A 22,291-nucleotide genomic window follows, 5' to 3' on the forward strand; every position below is an offset into this window, starting at 1 on the left:
GACCACCGCTCCGGTGGTGAGGCGACCACCGCTCCGGTGGTGAGGTGACCACCGCTCCGGTGGTGAGGTGACCACCACTGAAATAACGCTGAGCGGTGGTGAGTGAAAACAGAGAGAAGGGCTGGGGAGAGCGGTGGTTTGCTCTTCACCACGGCTCAGTGACGTCATGTTGTAGTTCGGTGGTCACATCACCACCGAAAATATTAGACTATGAATAACGCTTAACTCTTCTTGTTCTACGCCTCCATAGTGACCGTGTCTCTCCTCTCGTTCCCTCCAGGCATCGGCTACGCCTCCATAGTGACCGTGTCTCTCCTCTCGTTCCCTCCAGGCATCGGCTACGCCTCCATAGTGACCGTGTCTCTCCTCTCGTTCCCTCCAGGCATCGGCTACGCGTCCATCGTCATCGTGAGCCTCCTGAACATCTACTACATCGTCATCCTGGCGTGGGGACTGTACTACCTGTTCCAGTGCTTCCAGCCCGAGCTGCCCTGGGCCAAGTGCAACCAGCCGTGGAACACGCCTCGCTGCGTGGAGGACACCGTGCGCAAGAACAAAACCCTCTGGATGGCCGCCAACTTCACCGGCGCCAACTTTACCTCACCCGTCACAGAGTTCTGGGAGTGAGTACTATTACTGTATTACTATGAGTACTATTACTGTATTACTATGAGTACTATTACTCTATTAGGATTAGGATCTGTGCCTGGCTCTGTGTCTGGCTCTGTGTCTGGGTCTGGGTCTGTATCTGGGTCTGGGTTAGGGTTGTATTAATCATGTTCCTCTCCTCTCCTCTCCAGGCGTAATGTCCTCAGTATCTCCAGCGGTATTGATGACCTGGGTGCTATAAAATGGGACCTGGCTCTGTGTCTGCTGGCCATGTGGATCATCTGCTTCTTCTGCATCTGGAAGGGAGTCAAAACCACCGGGAAAGTGAGTCTCCCTTCACACCTCATTTGGCTATTTTAGTTGAAAAAAAATTAAATCAAAAAGAATGAATGAAAAACCTGAAAATAATCAAATTCCAGAAAAGTTTCACTAGTTTGGTTTCCAGGAAAACGTCTGATTGTCTTTTGGGTCTTAATGTATCGTCTTTCACGTGATGGACAGTTGGAAACCTTTCACGTGATGGACAGTTGGAAACCTTTCACGTGATGGACAGTTGGAAACCTTTCATGGACAGTTGGAAACCTTTCACGTGATGGACAGTTGGAAACCTTTCACGTGATGGACAGTTGGAAACCTTTCACGTGATGGACAGTTGGAAACCTTTCACGTGATGGACAGTTGGAAACCTTTCACGTGATGGACAGTTGGAAACCTTTCACGTGATGGACAGTTGGAAACCTTTCACGTGATGGACAGTTGGAAACCTTTCACGTGATGGACAGTTGGAAACCTTTCACGTGATGGACAGTTGGAAACCTTTCACGTGATGGACAGTTGGAAACCTTTCACGTGATGGACAGTTGGAAACCTTTCACATGATGGACAGTTGGAAACCTTTCACGTGATGGACAGTTGGAAACCTTTCACGTGATGGACAGTTGGAAACCTTTCACGTGATGGACAGTTGGAAACCTTTCACGTGATGGACAGTTGGAAACCTTTCACGTGATGGACAGTTGGAAACCTTTCACGTGATGGACAGTTGGAAACCTTTCAGGTGATGGACAGTTGGAAACCTTTCACGTGATGGACAGTTGGAAACCTTTCAGGTGATGGACAGTTGGAAACCTTTCACGTGATGGACAGTTGGAAACCTTTCACGTGATGGACAGTTGGAAACCTTTCACGTGATGGACAGTTGGAAACCTTTCACGTGATGGACAGTTGGAAACCTTTCACGTGATGGACAGTTGGAAACCTTTCACGTGATGGACAGTTGGAAACCTTTCACGTGATGGACAGTTGGAAACCTTTCACGTGATGGACAGTTGGAAACCTTTCACGTGATGGACAGTTGGAAACCTTTCACGTGATGGACAGTTGGAAACCTTTCACGTGATGGACAGTTGGAAACCTTTCACGTGATGGACAGTTGGAAACCTTTCACGTGATGGACAGTTGGAAACCTTTCACGTGATGGACAGTTGGAAACCTTTCATGGCCAGTTGGAAACCTTTCACGTGATGGACAGTTGGAAACCTTTCATGGACAGTTGGAAACCTTTCACGTGATGGACAGTTGGAAACCTTTCACGTGATGGACAGTTGGAAACCTTTCATGGCCAGTTGGAAACCTTTCACGTGATGGACAGTTGGAAACCTTTCATGGACAGTTGGAAACCTTTCACGTGATGGACAGTTGGAAACCTTTCATGGCCAGTTGGAAACCTTTCACGTGATGGACAGTTGGAAACCTTTCACGTGATGGACAGTTGGAAATCTTTCACGTGATGGACAGTTGGAAACCTTTCACGTGATGGACAGTTGGAAACCTTTCACGTCATGGACAGTTGGAAACCTTTCACGTGATGGACAGTTGGAAACCTTTCACGTGATGGACAGTTGGAAACCTTTCACGTGATGGACAGTTGGAAACCTTTCACGTGATGGACAGTTGGAAACCTTTCACATGATGGACAGTTGGAAACCTTTCACGTGATGGACAGTTGGAAACCTTTCACGTGATGGACAGTTGGAAACCTTTCACATGATGGACAGTTGGAAACCTTTCACGTCATGGACAGTTGGAAACCTTTCACGTGATGGACAGTTGGAAACCTTTCACGTGATGGACAGTTGGAAACCTTTCACGTGATGGACAGTTGGAAACCTTTCACGTGATGGACAGTTGGAAACCTTTCATGGACAGTTGGAAACCTTTCACGTCATGGACAGCTGGAAACCTTTCACGTGATGGACAGTTGGAAACCTTTCATGGACAGTTGGAAACCTTTCACGTCATGGACAGCTGGAAACCTTTCACGTGATGGACAGTTGGAAACCTTTCATGGACAGTTGGAAACCTTTCACGTGATGGACAGTTGGAAACCTTTCACGTCATGGACAGTTGGAAACCTTTATTTTTTTCCCCAGACATTTTTCTAAATTAAAAAAATAAAGTTTAATATCTGTCTTCTGTATCTGGAAGGGAGTTTTGATTGATTGATTGAAAAATGCAGCAGTGGCGCAGGGGTAGAGTGACCGGAAGGGAACTAGATGGTTTTATAAACGTTGTCCTGTCTCAAGGTGGTTTACATCACGGCTACCTTCCCCTTTGTCCCGTCTCTTATAAACCCTGTTCTTGTCCTGTCTCAAGGTGGTTTACATCACGGCTACCTTCCCCTTTGTCCCGTCTCTTATAAACCCTGTTCTTGTCCTGTCTCCAGGTGGTTTACATCACGGCTACCTTCCCCTTTGTGATGCTGCTTGTGTTACTGGTCCGAGGGGTCACCCTGCCGGGCGCGTCTGAAGGCATCAAGTTCTACCTGTACCCTAACCTGACACGCCTGGAGGACCCAGAGGTACGAACCAAACACCCTCAGTCTACACTCTGGTCCCTAACCCTAAACCTTAACCCTAACCCTGACACGCCTGGAGCATCCAGAGGTACGAACCAAACACCCTCTGTTCCCTGTGTGGAGAAATCGCTGCTTCTCAACCATCTTCAGGTCAAAGAAAACTCACATGTTTTTGGCCACAGAACCTCATCATTCTTTTATAATGGCAAAACTGTACAAGTTCCAGCTACACTTTAACATGAGTGTAACGTTGTTTAAGCATCTTATAAATAGAAGCTCAGTCATGTTACATAACATCATTTATGGTTTTGTGTGCATGAAGGCATTATTGGCCTAAATTAAACAAGCTCTCTCTCTCTCTCTCTCTCTCTCTCTCCCCCTCTATCCCCCTCTATCCCCCCCCTCTTTCTCTCTCTCTCACTCTTTCTCTCCCCCCCCCCCTCTCTCTCTCTCTCTCTCTATCTCTCTCTCTCTCTCTCTCCCCCTCTATCCCCCTCTATCCCCCCCCCCCGATCTCTCTCTCTCTCTATCTCTCCCCCCCCCCCCCCCTCTCTCTCTCTCTCTCTATCTCTCTCTCCCCCTCTCTCTCTCTGCCTGTCAGATTGTCCCCATTATTGCATTCCTCTGAAATATTGATTGTTTTAAAGTAACGAGCTTTAATTAGACTGCATGGAGTACTTAGTGGTTCAATAATTCTTGTTCCTGTCTCATTAACATCTCATTAACATCTCATTAACATCTCATTAACATACTGCTTAGAGATCTCAATAATTCTTGTTCCTGTCTCATTAACATCTCATTAACATCTCATTAACATACTGCTTAGAGATCTCAATAATTCTTGTTCCTGTCTCATTAACATACTGCTTAGAGATCTCAATAATTGAGTACCACAGACGAATAACAGTCTAAGTCCACACTATTGATCCATAATATATAAATGATAGATAAGGGTTCAGGACAACGAGGCCTTTTCGTGGAGGGGTCAGTCTGAAATTTGGACTTAGACTGTTTTTCGTCTGTGGTACTCAATTCTTGTTCCTGTCTCATTAGCATCTCATTAACATACTGCTTTAAGATCTCATTAGTACGAAGCATCTTATAAATAGAAGCTGTCATGATCATTTATGGTTTTGTGTGCATGAAGGCATTATTGGCCTAAATGAAACAAGCTAGCTGCGATGTTCTATATAACAACATCATTTATGGTTTTGTGTGCATGAAGGCATTATTGGCCTAAATGAAACAAGCTAGCTGCGATGTTCTATATAACAACATCATTTATGGTTTTGTGCATGAAGGCATTATTGGCTCAAATGAAACAAGCTAGCTGCGATGTTAGGCTATATAACAACATCATTTATGATGTTAGGCTATATAACAACATCATTTATGGTTTTGTGCATGAAGGCATTATTGGCCTAAATGAAACATGCCTTTCAGTTTGCAAAGCAATGTGTTTGATTATAGCCTCTTGATCATGTTGTCCCCCCCCCCCCCCCCCCCTTGCCCTCCGACAGCACTATCGCTGTTGCATTTGATTAACTAGACATGATGACATTTCCAGAGTCGTCAATCAAACCTCGAATCCCAAAATGTCATCACGTTGTCAAATTGTCAACGTAATGTAATCCAGGCTGTAATTCACAGATAAAACGTAATGTAATCCAGGCTGTCATTCATAGATAAAATGTAATGTAATCCAGGCTGTAATTCACAGATAAAACGTAATGTTATCCAGGCTGTAATTCATAGATAAAATGTAATGTTATCCAGGCTGTAATTCACAGATAAAACGTAATGTAACCCAGGCTGTAATTCATAGATAAGTGGAACGTCGACCTTTAACGAAATGGAGTCGTGCAAGAAGAGATACAAATAATTACTGTTACCCAATACCCAGGAGTGGAAGTACTCTCTGATAGAGTTCTCAATCTCTGCCCGAACCCGGCCCGGCCCGGCCCGACCCGGCCCGACATTTTCGGGTAGGGCCTCCGGCCTCCGGCTCTGTGATTGTGATTTTATTTTTATTTTTCTATATAATTTTATTATAACAAAAATAACAATTCTGTTGTTTGTGTAATGTATTTATTTAATATGAAGAGGGCTGAGCTGGTGAATGTTGGCGATTAACTTTTACAGTTTAGGCTATTATACTATATGTGACTGAAGGAGGAGGAGGCGATGATCAGCAGCAGGCAGCAGCGCACCAAAGTGACAGAATAGAACGGTGGTTGTTGAACTTGCTACCGCTGGCTGGCCTCTGGTTTGCCAACCAAATGAGCTGCTTACTGCTCAGCATCAACTATATAACTTAAGTCAACTTGCCATATGCTTAAATGTTTTATAAGACCATCGATTTATCCGCAATAGCTCGTTTTGGAAACGTCGGGGCTTAACGAGACACTGCTGTCTCGTTGAACCCAGCTGGGTGAATAAGCTAAATTAGGCTACCTAATCAACGGTAAATGCTCCATATAACTATGAAAGCGCCTGCACGTAATATAGTTACATGATGACCAAGCAATGTTACAGTCACACTGTAGGCTACAGCTATTTGGTTTACAAATCGTATCGCAGCGCGCTGTAGCCTACAGCTATTTAATTTCCCCATCGTAGCGCAGCACGCCTCGTTGTGTGCCCACTGCCCAAAATAAAAGATCTGCAAGCTGTCGACAGACTCGACACGCCATCGAGCGGCATGTTGATGGTTTGTATGTCTGTTCTTTTGGTTAGGCAACGCACATTACGCGTGGTATGTGGGTTTGAGAGGCAATGATTAATGTAAACTATACAGTAACCTATAGTAGATTATAGCCAAGTTGACTTGAATTGTCATAATATTGCCAGTAGCCTATTGGACATAATTAACTGCGTCACTTCAGAGGATCGCTGCTACTTTGATTCAGAAGATGTTTACTCACCCCTGGAAATTGCTGGAAACCATTAGAATGTTGAAAATGGAACATTATCAGCCAATTAACGTGAGTTACATAAATCCTTTATTTCGGCGACTAGACTATTAGTGCGTTCTCTGACACGGTCGTCTCAATAATTCACGGCGCCGCGGCCATATAGTGGCATTTTTCTTTTTCCTTTTTTTCTCTTTTTTTTCACTGCTTTTTCGGGTTTTCGGGCCTGACATTATGGTAATTGTAATTGAAGTAACTAAAATTCCAATGTACAAGAAGTAGCAACGTTTTTGTAAAAGTCAGATCTACAAGATCAGCTATTTTCGAATAAAAGTATTGAAGGAAAACTGTCTTCAAATGCAATTAAAAAGATTTAACAGGCATAACAACCTTTCGGTCTGTTAGACCCAAAGGTTATGTTTTATATAAAAGATAAAAGACAACCGGTTATCTGTTATCTAAAAGATTACAGGCCGGAACTTTATTATTCCCATTAAATATTTTTAATTGCATTTGAAGACGGTGTGGGGGAGGTTTTTCTTTCAGTACGTTGTGGCCCTCGTTTGTTCCTCTCCTATGCACCTGTGTTAACCCCTCGTTTGTTCCTCTCCTATGCACCTGTGTTAACCCCTCGTTTGTTCCTCTCCTATGCACCTGTGTTAACCCCTCGTTTGTTCCTCTCCTACACACCTGTGTGTAAACCCCCAGATTCCCAGAGCTTCTGGAAAAACGTTGGTGTCCAAATGGAGACAATGTGGAAGTAGAGAGAGAGTTCTTCCGGGTATTTCAAACGCCACTGAGCAACTTCCATTGAAATGCTTAGACCAAATTAGGTAGATTTTCCATGACATGTTATAGTTTGCTATGTATGTACAAGGTAATCTTTCAAATGTTTGTTCTTAGCGGGTTAAGGTTAAGGTCGGGTTAAGTATAGAGTTAATTTCTTAATTACAGTATAGTTACCTCTGTGTTCCTCCAGGTGTGGATCGATGCAGGGACCCAGATCTTCTTCTCCTACTATCTGTCTGGGTTAAGGTTAGGGTTAATGTTAATATTAAGGTCAGGGTTAATGTTAAGGTCCTTGTGTTCCTCCAGGTGTGGATCGATGCAGGGACCCAGATCTTCTTCTCCTACTATCTGTCTGGGTTAAGGTTAGGGTTAATGTTAATGTTAAGGTCAGGGTTAATGTTAAGGTCCTTGTGTTCCTCCAGGTGTGGATCGATGCAGGGACCCAGATCTTCTTCTCCTACTATCTGTCTGGGTTAAGGTTAGGGTTAATGTTAATGTTAAGGTCAGGGTTAATGTTAAGGTCAGGGTTAATGTTAAGGTCCTTGTGTTCCTCCAGGTGTGGATCGATGCAGGGACCCAGATCTTCTTCTCCTACTATCTGTCTGGGTTAAGGTTAGGGTTAATGTTAAGGTCAGGGTTAATGTTAAGGTCAGGGTTAATGTTAAGGTCAGGGTTAATGTTAAGGTCCTTGTGTTCCTCCAGGTGTGGATCGATGCAGGGACCCAGATCTTCTTCTCCTACTATCTGTCTGGGTTAAGGTTAGGGTTAATGTTAATGTTAAGGTCAGGGTTAATGTTAAGGTCCTTGTGTTCCTCCAGGTGTGGATCGATGCAGGGACCCAGATCTTCTTCTCCTACTATCTGTCTGGGTTAAGGTTAGGGTTAATGTTAATGTTAAGGTCAGGGTTAATGTTAAGGTCAGGGTTAATGTTAAGGTCAGGGTTAATGTTAAGGTCCTTGTGTTCCTCCAGGTGTGGATCGATGCGGGGACCCAGATCTTCTTCTCCTACTATCTGTCTGGGTTAAGGTTAGGGTTAATGTTAATGTTAAGGTCAGGGTTAATGTTAAGGTCCTTGTGTTCCTCCAGGTGTGGATCGATGCGGGGACCCAGATCTTCTTCTCCTACTATCTGTCTGGGTTAAGGTTAGGGTTAATGTTAATGTTAAGGTCAGGGTTAATGTTAAGGTCCTTGTGTTCCTCCAGGTGTGGATCGATGCAGGGACCCAGATCTTCTTCTCCTACTATCTGTCTGGGTTAAGGTTAGGGTTAATGTTAATGTTAAGGTCAGGGTTAATGTTAAGGTCCTTGTGTTCCTCCAGGTGTGGATCGATGCAGGGACCCAGATCTTCTTCTCCTACTATCTGTCTGGGTTAAGGTTAGGGTTAATGTTAATGTTAAGGTCAGGGTTAATGTTAAGGTCCTTGTGTTCCTCCAGGTGTGGATCGATGCAGGGACCCAGATCTTCTTCTCCTACTATCTGTCTGGGTTAAGGTTAGGGTTAATGTTAATGTTAAGGTCAGGGTTAATGTTAAGGTCCTTGTGTTCCTCCAGGTGTGGATCGATGCAGGGACCCAGATCTTCTTCTCCTACTATCTGTCTGGGTTAAGGTTAGGGTTAATGTTAATGTTAAGGTCAGGGTTAATGTTAAGGTCCTTGTGTTCCTCCAGGTGTGGATCGATGCAGGGACCCAGATCTTCTTCTCCTACTATCTGTCTGGGTTAAGGTTAGGGTTAATGTTAATGTTAAGGTCAGGGTTAATGTTAAGGTCCTTGTGTTCCTCCAGGTGTGGATCGATGCAGGGACCCAGATCTTCTTCTCCTACTATCTGTCTGGGTTAAGGTTAGGGTTAATGTTAATGTTAAGGTCAGGGTTAATGTTAAGGTCCTTGTGTTCCTCCAGGTGTGGATCGATGCAGGGACCCAGATCTTCTTCTCCTACTATCTGTCTGGGTTAAGGTTAGGGTTAATGTTAATGTTAAGGTCAGGGTTAATGTTAAGGTCCTTGTGTTCCTCCAGGTGTGGATCGATGCAGGGACCCAGATCTTCTTCTCCTACTATCTGTCTGGGTTAAGGTTAGGGTTAATGTTAATGTTAAGGTCAGGGTTAATGTTAAGGTCCTTGTGTTCCTCCAGGTGTGGATCGATGCAGGGACCCAGATCTTCTTCTCCTACTATCTGTCTGGGTTAAGGTTAGGGTTAATGTTAATGTTAAGGTTAGGGTTAATGTTAAGGTCCTTGTGTTCCTCCAGGTGTGGATCGATGCAGGGACCCAGATCTTCTTCTCCTACGCCATCTGTCTGGGCGCCATGACGTCTCTGGGGAGCTACAACAAATACAAATACAACTGCTACAGGTGAGCGGCGTTCCTCCGCCGGCCGTTTAGCGCCGGCCGGCTCTTACTGTACGTACTGTTAGTAGTGACGGAAAAACACGTACGTGTCCAAAAAAAAAAAAAAAAAAAAAAAAATGGGAACGTTGCGTTCCGTGTGTGTTCATTAACAACCTCCATGACATATGTGTGACATAGGGACTGTTTGCTGCTGGGAGGCCTGAACAGCGGTACCAGTTTTGTGTCTGGCTTCGCTATCTTTTCAGTCCTTGGATTCATGGCACAAGAGCAAGGGGTGGACATTGCCGATGTGGCAGAGTCAGGTATGAGGGGTATCGGTCATACGCAGTAGCAGTGATGGTGGGCGCTGCTACTGCACCCTATACGTTAAAGAAAAACCCAAAACAAACAAACAAACTAAAAAAAGATATAAATGTTGGACCCTTTTCCACGGCGGCCATTTTGTTAAAACGGGTGAACGAACACAGCTGCGGGTCGTTGAGGTTTTCGTTGAGTTGTTGTTAAACAGGAGCTGAACCGTTATTACCTTCAGCTGTGTTGGCCCCGTCAAAATGGCCACCGTGAAAAGAGTCTATTGGATGCTGAAAGAAAAAATAAAAGATTTAGTCAACGAACAGATTCAAAAAAAGAAAATGGTGTATTAGCGTCTCTCCAAACGACAATGCTGAAATGTAGAGGTATCAGCGATTTATTGCACACTCCTTGAATCCCTTGTCTTGGATATCACTGGTGTTCCACCAGGCTACGCTTGAGGACAGATTAAGATCCCATTGGGTCTCGAGTGTGGCGCTGTTTGAACCCAGCTGGATGGGTTAAACCAAAGAGCAGTTTTTTGGGGGGGGTTTGGTCATCTTATCATCCACCTCCACCTGTTGTTCAAAGGCCCCAATGATGAGGATGAGGATGATGTCATCAGTGTTTCCACAGGCATTTAAGTCCAACTTACAAATTTATAATCCTTTTTTTAATGTCAAGGCTGACTCCCCCAGTTTGATCCACATCAACTCCCCTAGTTTGATGAACCCCATTTTATAGCATATAAATGTAAATAGTAGTTCACCCAAACAATGTCTTATTTTCTAATAATTACACATACCATGAAGCCTTGAATTCATGGACATTTGTTTGTTTGTTTGTTTTACATTCCTGAGCCAATAATTTGATGCATTATTGTGACAAAAACTAAACGATCTCCATGAATACTAGGCTTCATGAGGTGTAACTGATGTAAAATAAGACATTGTTTAGGGTGAACTGTACTCCTTTATCCCGGTTCCATGGTACACTCTCAGAGTTACACACCGATAAGGGGCAGAATTTGGACTCCCTGGTTTGAGAAAGCAACGATTTATTAGTCAACTTTACTCTAATGTTGGCACCATGTGGACTTTACAGCAACCCTAGCCTCAGTAATCTGTGGAGAAAGAATACTAATTGATATAAATAAACACGTATTGTTATTCTGTCGGCTCATGTGCTCAAAGCTGTGTTATATCTGTGAGCGAGCGAGCGCCCCGTTCGTTGTACCGTAAAGCCCAGTTGTGTTAAACAGGCTGTGGACTCTCTGAGGTGGTCTATCTATCATAGATCTGAGGTGGACTCTGTCTATCTATCATAGATATCTATCTTTCGGTTCTGTTCTGTTCTCTCATTATTATTCCTTGACATGGTTTTTCGTGGGAGATGCATCTTCTTTCAGCATGCTCGCTCTGTTCCAATTCAAATGACAACATCCATGCTTTTCTCCTCCTGAGGTGGATCATTATTATGGTGTAAAAAAACACATCATGGTTGTATGATAATTCAAAGTATTGGAACGACCCTTGCAGAAGACCCCCGGGGGCTGTAACTCGCTCCTCCAAAGGGAGCTAGGCTCTCTTGGTGTGTTGGCGTGTTGGCCTGCCTGGTCTGCCGAGTTGTTGGAGGTCGGGGTTCGATTCCAGCTCGGTGCGCTAAACGTTCCATTAGTGTCAGAAGTGGGATTTGAACCTCCGAGGGAGGCTAATGTAACGTTTAGGCACAGCGTAGTAGAGCAGATCAGAGCAGGCAACAAGCCTCCTCCAAGAACATCTCCAAGGCCTCATTCACACCTAAGACACACGCAAGGGACACTTGTGTCCTGTGTCTTCTGTGTGTCGACACACAGAAGATACAGGACACAAGTGGCCCAACTCAGCAGAGCAGGCAGGCAACACGCCACGCCAAGAGAGCGAGGTCCCTTGGAGGAGTGAGTTACGGCGTCAGGTCTTCAGCAGGGTCGTTACAGTATATATATATATATATATATATATATTGTACCCAAAAAGAAATGCAGGAGCTGTAAATGCCTTTTTTAAATGTAGTGTGAGTGATATTGTTTTGGAAAAGCTCTATATTGTGATAGTAATCATTGATAGAGTGTTTGTTCAGATCTCCAGAGCTTTAATAAATAAACAGGTGGGTTTGGTTCACAGTTCAATCCATTCAGGAGAGAGAAGCCATTTATTAGTTCTACATTCTGTCTCAAACTCTCCTCTGTATCCTGATACATTCTGTCTCCTCAACTCTCCTCTGTATCCTGATACATTCTGTCTGCTCAACTCTCCTCTGAACATTCTGTCTCCTCAACTCTCCTCTGTATCCTGATACATTCTGTCTCCTCTGTATCCTGATACATTCTGTCTCCTCAACTCTCCTCTGTATCCTGATACATTCTGTCTCCTCTGTATCCTGATACATTCTGTCTGCTCAACTCTCCTCTGTATCCTGATACATTCTGTCTCCTCAACTCTCCTCTGTATCCTGATACATTCTGTCTCCTCAACTCTCCTCTGTATCCTGATACATTCTGTCTGCTCAACTCTCCTCTGTATCCTGATACATTCTGTCTCAAACTCTCCTCTGTATCCTGATACATTCTGTCTCAAACTCTCCTCTGTATCCTGATACATTCTGTCTGCTCAACTCTCCTCTGTATCCTGATACATTCTGTCTCCTCTGTATCCTGATACATTCTGTCTGCTCAACTCTCCTCTGTATCCTGATACATTCTGTCTCCTCAACTCTCCTCTGTATCCTGATACATTCTGTCTCCTCAACTCTCCTCTGTATCCTGATACATTCTGTCTCCTCAACTCTCCTCTGTATCCTGATACATTCTGTCTCCTCAACTCTCCTCTGTATCCTGATACATTCTGTCTGCTCAACTCTCCTCTGTATCCTGATACATTCTGTCTCCTCAACTCTCCTCTGTATCCTGATACATTCTGTCTCCTCTGTATCCTGATACATTCTGTCTCCTCTGTATCCTAATACATTCTGTCTCCTCTGTATCCTGACCGGATGAAACGGATCTGTTTCTGGAGCGACAGCTTTACTGTCGCTGTTACTGAACAAACTCTACTAGCAACGGTTACTATCAGAATATACATATATTTAACTAATTTCAACACAGAAACATATTGCTGTTTGTTGTTCTATAGGGTGAGGGGAGGGCCATATAGACGCTATTGTTATTGTGCATTAAATACCGATGGTTTTATGCTTGTGTTAAATGTGATAAATGTGCTGCCATTCTGTGTCCATTACTGTTGTTCTCTTTAATACCCTGTTGGAGTTCACGGCTTTCCTTTGAAGACAGAAACACTCTTTAATTCTGCTTTGTTATAAATTAGTAAACATTTCAAAGATTACTGTTGAAGGACACCACATTCACTAGGTTACTGTTGAAGGACACCACATTGACTAGATTACTGTTGAAGGACACCACATTGACTAGATTACCGTTGAAGGACACCACATTCACTAGGTTACCGTTGAAGGACACCACATTCACTAGGTTACTGTTGAAGGACACCACATTCACTAGGTTACTGTTGAAGGACACCACATTCACTAGGTTACTGTTGAAGGACACCACATTCACTAGATTACTGTTGAAGGACACCACATTCACTAGGTTACTGTTGAAGGACACCACATTCACTAGGTTACCGTTGAAGGACACCACATTCACTAGGTTACTGTTGAAGGACACCACATTCACTAGGTTACTGTTGAAGGACACCACATTCACTAGATTACTGTTGAAGGACACCACATTCACTAGGTTACTGTTGAAGGACACCACATTCACTAGGTTACTGTTGAAGGACACCACATTCACTAGATTACTGTTGAAGGACACCACATTCACTAGATTACTGTTGAAGGACACCACATTCACTAGGTTACTGTTGAAGGACACCACATTCACTAGGTTACTGTTGAAGGACACCACATTCACTAGATTACTGTTGAAGGACACCACATTCACTAGGTTACTGTTGAAGGACACCACATTCACTAGGTTACTGTTGAAGGACACCACATTGACTAGATTACTGTTGAAGGACACCACATTCACTAGGTTACTGTTGAAGGACACCACATTCACTAGATTACTGTTGAAGGACACCACATTCACTAGGTTACTGTTGAAGGACACCACATTCACTAGGTTACTGTTGAAGGACACCACATTCACTAGCGTTGAAGGACACCACATTCACTAGGTTACTGTTGAAGGACACCACATTCACTAGCGTTGAAGGACACCACATTCACTAGGTTACTGTTGAAGGACACCACATTCACTAGCGTTGAAGGACACCACATTCACTAGGTTACTGTTGAAGGACACCACATTCACTAGGTTACTGTTGAAGGACACCACATTGACTAGATTACTGTTGAAGGACACCACATTCACTAGGTTACTGTTGAAGGACACCACATTCACTAGATTACTGTTGAAGGACACCACATTCACTAGGTTACTGTTGAAGGACACCACATTCACTAGGTTACTGTTGAAGGACACCACATTCACTAGCGTTGAAGGACACCACATTCACTAGGTTACTGTTGAAGGACACCACATTCACTAGCGTTGAAGGACACCACATTCACTAGGTTACTGTTGAAGGACACCACATTCACTAGGTTACCGTTGAAGGACACCACATTCACTAGATTACTGTTGAAGGACACCACATTCACTAGCGTTGAAGGACACTACATTCACTAGATTACTGTTGAAGGACACCACATTCACTATATTACTGTTGAAGGACACCACATTCACTAGCGTTGAAGGACACTACATTCACTAGATTACTGTTGAAGGACACCACATTCACTAGATTACTGTTGAAGGACACCACATTCACTAGATTACTGTTGAAGGACACCACATTCACTAGGTTACTGTTGAAGGACACCACATTCACTAGGTTACTGTTGAAGGACACCACATTCACTAGATTACTGTTGAAGGACACCACATTCACTATATTACTGTTGAAGGACACCACATTCACTAGATTACTGTTGAAGGACACCACATTCACTAGGTTACTGTTGAAGGACACCACATTCACTAGGTTACTGTTGAAGGACACCACATTCACTAGATTACTGTTGAAGGACACCACATTCACTAGGTTACTGTTGAAGGACACCACATTCACTAGATTACTGTTGAAGGACACCACATTCACTAGATTACCGTTGAAGGACACCACATTCACTAGGTTACTGTTGAAGGACACCACATTCACTAGATTACTGTTGAAGGACACCACATTCACTAGGTTACCGTTGAAGGACACCACATTCACTAGATTACTGTTGAAGGACACCACATTCACTAGATTACTGTTGAAGAACACCACATTCACTAGATTACTGTTGAAGGACACCACATTCACTAGATTACTGTTGAAGGACACCACATTGACTAGATTACTGTTGAAGGACACCACATTGACTAGATTACTGTTGAAGGACACCACATTCACTAGATTACCGTTGAAGGACACCACATTCACTAGGTTACCGTTGAAGGACACCACATTCACTAGATTACTGTTGAAGGACACCACATTCACTAGATTACTGTTGAAGAACACCACATTCACTAGATTACTGTTGAAGGACACCACATTCACTAGATTACCGTTGAAGAACACCACATTCACTAGGTTACCGTTGAAGGACACCACATTCACTAGGTTACCGTTGAAGGACACCACATTGACTAGATTACTGTTGAAGGACACCACATTGACTAGATTACCGTTGAAGGACACCACATTCACTAGGTTACCGTTGAAGGACACCACATTCACTAGGTTACCGTTGAAGGACACCACATTCACTAGGTTACTGTTGAAGGACACCACATTCACTAGATTACTGTTGAAGGACACCACATTCACTAGGTTACTGTTGAAGGACACCACATTCACTAGGTTACTGTTGAAGGACACCACATTCACTAGGTTACCGTTGAAGGACACCACATTCACTAGGTTACCGTTGAAGGACACCACATTCACTAGGTTACCGTTGAAGGACACCACATTCACTAGGTTACTGTTGAAGGACACCACATTCACTAGATTACTGTTGAAGGACACCACATTCACTAGGTTACTGTTGAAGGACACCACATTCACTAGGTTACTGTTGAAGGACACCACATTCACTAGGTTACCGTTGAAGGACACCACATTCACTAGGTTACCGTTGAAGGACACCACATTCACTAGGTTACTGTTGAAGGACACCACATTCACTAGGTTACTGTTGAAGGACACCACATTCACTAGATTACTGTTGAAGGACACCACATTCACTAGATTACTGTTGAAGGACACCACATTCACTAGGTTACTGTTGAAGGACACCACATTCACTAGGTTACTGTTGAAGGACACCACATTCACTAGATTACTGTTGAAGGACACCACATTCACTAGATTACTGTTGAAGGACACCACATTCACTAGGTTACCGTTGAAGGACACCACATTCACTAGATTACTGTTGAAGGACACCACATTCACTAGGTTACTGTTGAAGGACACCACATTCACTAGGTTACCGTTGAAGGACACCACATTCACTAGGTTACCGTTGAAGGACACCACATTCACTAGATTACTGTTGAAGGACACCACATTCACTAGGTTACTGTTGAAGGACACCACATTCACTAGATTACCGTTGAAGGACACCACATTCACTAGGTTACTGTTGAAGGACACCACATTCACTAGGTTACTGTTGAAGGACACCACATTCACTAGATTACTGTTGAAGGACACCACATTCACTAGATTACTGTTGAAGGACACCACATTCACTAGGTTACTGTTGAAGGACACCACATTCACTAGGTTACTGTTGAAGGACACCACATTCACTAGATTACTGTTGAAGGACACCACATTCACTAGATTACTGTTGAAGGACACCACATTCACTAGGTTACCGTTGAAGGACACCACATTCACTAGATTACTGTTGAAGGACACCACATTCACTAGGTTACTGTTGAAGGACACCACATTCACTAGGTTACCGTTGAAGGACACCACATTCACTAGGTTACCGTTGAAGGACACCACATTCACTAGATTACTGTTGAAGGACACCACATTCACTAGGTTACCGTTGAAGGACACCACATTCACTAGCGTCTTCATTTCTCTGTTTCAGTCAGCAAAAAACAAACAACACATAGTCAAACCAGACATCTGTTTGTACTGAGTGTGTTTTATGAAGCTGGGTTATACTCTGCCTTGTTGTCTCATTCTGAATGGGTTTCTAATATAATTATGGCCCTATTAGTTTCATTTCTGGGTAAGTTGTCCGTTGTGTTTTACCTGCATTGGTTGTAGCGCTCTATAGTCTGCTGAGGCTCTCCTTAGTGTAGATCTGATGCTTCATGTATGCGTTTATGAGTATAAACGAGGCTTTTTTACCATAAATATACTGAAGCCAGATTCCAACACCCAGAACCCGAGGCCACTCGGTCACTCCACACTCCATTGCTCCAGCATGGAGGTGTTATGGTGAGACTGGTGACCTGATGAAATGTGAAATGAAATGTGTGACCATCTTCTGGACTTCACACAACTTTACCTGGAGGTCTTTAAAATGTAGGCCTGACGTCGAAATAAAAAAGAACGTTTGATTTGTGCCGCATTTTTGTGCCGCACTTTTACGATTTTTCAAAAATAGCAGCTTGTAGATCTGCTATTTTTCAATAGCTAAAGTATAACATAATGCTTAGTTAAAACACCAAAAGGGGTTCCCGCCCAGAATGGGTTAAAGACGTGGCCTGAATAAGGACTACAGATGTAAATGAGCCTGAATAAGGACTACAGATGTAAATTAGCCTGAATAAGGACTACAGATGTAAATGAGCCTGAATAAGGACTACAGATGTAAATGAGCCTGAATAAGGACTACAGATGTAAATGAGCCTGAATAAGGACTACAGATGTAAATGAGCTTCTGGCTTTAACTCTGGCCCATTTACATGGATGTGAAAACTGACATTTTGATTAACACATTCAGCGCCGGGATTTCTTTCAAAATAGAAGCTCGGGGTGCATGCCTCGAAGATATGGCCGCCACTTTTACTCTGTAAGACCCCCCCCCCTCCCCCCCCCCCTTCCGTTCCGGACAAAAACCGGGAGACATATTTTTGCTTGCTTACCTCGCCGATGATTACGATAAAGTCGCTGAATAATCCCTCGCGTTCATATTTTGAACGAGAGGCATGTTGAAGTCAGAAATGAAGAGCTTAGTATGTCCATCTGGTCAAAACAACGGAGAGCTCCTTAGATTAGGAGATACGAGGCATTCTTTCTGATCCGTAAACAGGGAAGTGAACGACAGCGCGCATGGGCGAAAGAGCAAGGAGTATGGTGCAGAAGGAGAGGCCAACAAAAACAAAAAAGAAGAAAAATCTGAATATTTTTCTCTTGTTTGATATCAATGAAAATGCGCTAGCAACCCGTCGGTTGGATTACATATGACGTTCCCACACGTCGTCCTTGTCAAATAAATACATAAATACCTCTGGCTTGAACGTTGCTAAGTCTACACCATCAAACGTTATGCGAAGTCTACACCATCGAACGTTATGCTAAGTCTACACCATCGAACGTTATGCGAAGTCTACACCATCGAACGTTATGCTAAGTCTACACCATCGAACGTTATGCGAAGTCTACACCATCGAACGTTATGTAAAGTCTACACCATCGATGTAAAGTCTACACCATCGGTGTAAAGTCTACACCATCGGCACATATTTTAGCAGGTCACCAATGTCGCCGTAACACCGCCACTCTGGAGCGAGCGAGTGCGAGTGAGCGAGTGGCCGAGATTCGGGGCGTTGGAATTTGTCTCTTTGTTTGTTTTCCCGATCGATGGATCCTCCCCCTGTCGTCCAAGCTGGCGCCCAGCCAGGTCTGGACTGACCCCTCTCTCTCCTCCTCCTCTCTCTCTCTCTCTCTCTCTCTCTTTAGGTCCAGGCCTGGCCTTCATTGCTTACCCTAAAGCCGTGTCCATGATGCCAATGCCCACCTTCTGGGCCATCCTGTTCTTCATCATGCTGCTGCTACTGGGGCTGGACAGCCAGGTCAGTACCCTGACCCCTACCCTGACCCCTGACCCCTACCCTGACCCCTACCCTGACCCCTGACCCCTACCATAACCCCCTGCTACTGGGGCTGGACAGCCAGGTCAGTACCCTGACCCTGACCCCTGACCCCTACCATAACCCCCTGCTACTGGGGCTGGACAGCCAGGTCAGTACCCTGACCCTGACCCCTGACCCCTACCATAACCCCTATGTTAACCCTAACCCTAACCCCCAGAGCCATAGGGTGCGTTCGGAAATGCGCACCGGGAATGTGGTCAGTTTGTTGAGTGTGGTGGGCGGTGACGTCACAGAGTGCGTTCAGTGTGCCTTATTTACGAACGACCACAGCTGTGACGCATTCACACCGGACAACCCCAGCTTCAGGGTAGGGTCCCTCAGTGCGGGCACTCGGCACACCCGGTGCGCACCGGTCCTGTCCTCACCTGTCCTGTCCTGTCCTGTCCTGTCCTGTCCTGTCCTGTCCTGTCCTGTCCTGTCCTGTCCTGTCCTGTCCTCACCTGTCCTGTCCTGTCCTCACCTGTCCTCACCTGTCCTCACCTGTCCTGTCCTCACCTGTCCTCACCTGTCCTCACCTGTCCTCACCTGTCCTGTCCTGTCCTGTCCTGTCCTCACCTGTCCTGTCCTGTCCTGACCTGTCCTCACCTGTCCTCACCTGTCCTCACCTGTCCTGACCTGTCCTCACCTGTCCTGTCCTGTCCTGTCCTCACCTGTCCTGTCCTGACCTGTCCTGTCCTCACCTGTCCTGTCCTGTCCTGTCCTGACCTCACCTGTCCTCACCTGTCCTGTCCTGTCCTCACCTGTCCTCTCCTGTCCTGTCCTGTCCTGTCCTGTCCTGTCCTGTCCTGTCCTCACCTGTCCTGTCCTGTCCTGTCCTCACCTGTCCTCACCTGTCCTCACCTGTCCTCACCTGTCCTGTCCTCACCTGTCCTGTCCTGTCCTGTCCTGTCCTGTCCTGTCCTGTCCTGTCCTGTCCTGTCCTGTCCTGTCCTGTCCTGTCCTGTCCTCACCTGTCCTGACGGTGTTCAACGTGTTTTCCAGGCCACAGAGCACTAACTTCGCTGAGAGAAAGATGAAGGCAGCAAAGCGTTGCGTTGCAGATTAAACCCTGGAACCCCCTCAGAGAACCCTCGCTAAACCCTGGAACCCCCTCAGAGACCCCTCGCTAAACCCTGGAACCCCCTCAGAGACCCCTCGCTAAACCCTGGAACCCCCTCAGTTACCCCTCGCTAAACCCTGGAACCCCCTCAGAAACCCCTCGCTAAACCCTGGAACCCCCTCAGAGACCCCTTGCTAAACCCTGGAACCCCCTCAGAGACCCCTCGCTAAACCCTGGAACCCCCTCAGAGACCCCTCGCTAAACCCTGGAACCCCCTCAGAGACCCCTCGCTAAACCCTGGAACCCCCTCAGAGACCCCTCGCTAAACCCTGGAACCCCCTCAGAGACCCCTCGCTAAACCCTGGAACCCCCTCAGAGACCCCTCGCTAAACCCTGGAACCCCCTCAGAGACCCCTCGCTAAACCCTGGAACCCCCTCAGAGACCCCTCGCTAAACCCTGGAACCCCCTCAGTTACCCCTCGCTAAACCCTGGAACCCCCTCAGAGACCCCTCGCTAAACCCTGGAACCCCCTCAGAGACCCCTCGCTAAACCCTGGAACCCCCTCAGAGACCCCTCGCTAAACCCTGGAACCCCCTCAGAGACCCCTCGCTAAACCCTGGAACCCCCTCAGAGACCCCTCGCTAAACCCTGGAACCCCCTCAGAGACCCCTCGCTAAACCCTGGAACCCCCTCAGTTACCCCTCGCTAAACCCTGGAACCCCCTCAGAAACCCCTCGCTAAACCCTGGAACCCCCTCAGAGACCCCTCGCTAAACCCTGGAACCCCCTCAGAGACCCCTCGCTAAACCCTGGAACCCCCTCAGAGACCCCTCGCTAAACCCTGGAACCCCCTCAGAGACCCCTCGCTAAACCCTGGAACCCCCTCAGAGACCCCTCGCTAAACCCTGGAACCCCCTCAGTTACCCCTCGCTAAACCCTGGAACCCCCTCAGTTACCCCTCGCTAAACCCTGGAACCCCCTCAGAGACCCCTCGCTAAACCCTGGAACCCCCTCAGAAACCCCTCGCTAAACCCTGGAACCCCCTGAGAGACCCCTCGCTAAACCCTGGAACCCCCTCAGAGACCCCTCGCTAAACCCTGGAACCCCCTCAGAGACCCCTCGCTAAACCCTGGAACCCCCTCAGAGACCCCTCGCTAAACCCTGGAACCCCCTCAGAGACCCCTCGCTAAACCCTGGAACCCCCTCAGAGACCCCTCGCTAAACCCTGGAACCCCCTCAGAGACCCCTTGTTCAGGCGGTCCCCGGGCGCCACTTTGAGGAACAGCGAGAACAGAACACAGCCCAGCGCGTACGATACGATAAGCCAGGAGACAACCCCCCAGCGTAGAGTAGACTACCAGGAGACAGATACGATAAGCCAGGAGACAGAGACGATAAGCCAGGAGACAACCCCCCAGCGTAGAGTAGACTACCAGGAGACTGAGACGTTAAGCCAGGAGACTGAGACGTTAAGCCAGGAGACAACCCCCCAGCGTAGAGTAGACTACCAGGAGACAGAGACGTTAAGCCAGGAGACAACCCCCCAGCGTAGAGTAGACTACCAGGAGACAGAGACGTTAAGCCAGGAGACAACCCCCCAGCGTAGAGTAGACTACCAGGAGACAACCCCCCAGCGTAGAGTAGACTACCAGGAGACAGAGACGATAAGCCAAGAGACAACCCCCCAGCGTAGAGTAGACTACCAGGAGACAACCCCCCAGTGTAGAGTAGACTACCAGGAGACAGAGACGATAAGCCAGGAGACAACCCCCCAGCGTAGAGTAGACTACCAGGAGACAGAGACGATAAGCCAGGAGACAGAGACGATAAGCCAGGAGACAACCCCCCAGCGTAGAGTAGACTACCAGGAGACAGAGACGATAAGCCAGGAGAAAACCCCCCAGCGTAGAGTAGACTACCAGGAGACTGAGACGTTAAGCCAGGAGACAGAGACGTTAAGCCAGGAGACAACCCCCCAGCGTAGAGTAGACTACCAGGAGACAGAGACGTTAAGCCAGAGACGATAAGCCAGGAGACAGAGACGATAAGCCAGGAGACAGAGACGATAAGCCAGGAGACAGAGACGTTAAGCCAGAGACGATAAGCCAGGAGACAGAGACGTTAAGCCAGAGACGATAAGCCAGGAGACAGAGACGATAAGCCAGGAGACAGATACGATAAGCCAGGAGACAGATAC

At 46.0% G+C, this 22,291-nt stretch overlaps 1 protein-coding gene across 1 annotated transcript in view; it reads left to right on the forward strand.

Moving 5' to 3' along the window:
• The window catches only part of LOC306917903 (sodium- and chloride-dependent taurine transporter-like), a gene marked incomplete at its 5' end in the record, with an annotated part of 81,888 nt that overhangs the window by 46,669 nt on the left and 12,928 nt on the right, over positions 1–22,291 (forward strand). The window contains 6 exons of the mRNA XM_079530802.1: positions 281–623; positions 801–933; positions 3,335–3,469; positions 9,414–9,517; positions 9,692–9,816; positions 18,862–18,974. Coding sequence (XP_079386928.1) covers positions 281–623; positions 801–933; positions 3,335–3,469; positions 9,414–9,517; positions 9,692–9,816; positions 18,862–18,974 — 953 coding nt within the window. The remainder of the gene's footprint in view (positions 1–280; positions 624–800; positions 934–3,334; positions 3,470–9,413; positions 9,518–9,691; positions 9,817–18,861; positions 18,975–22,291) is intronic.

This window comes from Electrona antarctica (assembly GCF_951216825.1).
Source record: "Electrona antarctica genome assembly, contig: scaffold_56, whole genome shotgun sequence".
In the NCBI taxonomy this organism is placed as follows: Eukaryota; Metazoa; Chordata; class Actinopteri; order Myctophiformes; family Myctophidae; genus Electrona; species Electrona antarctica.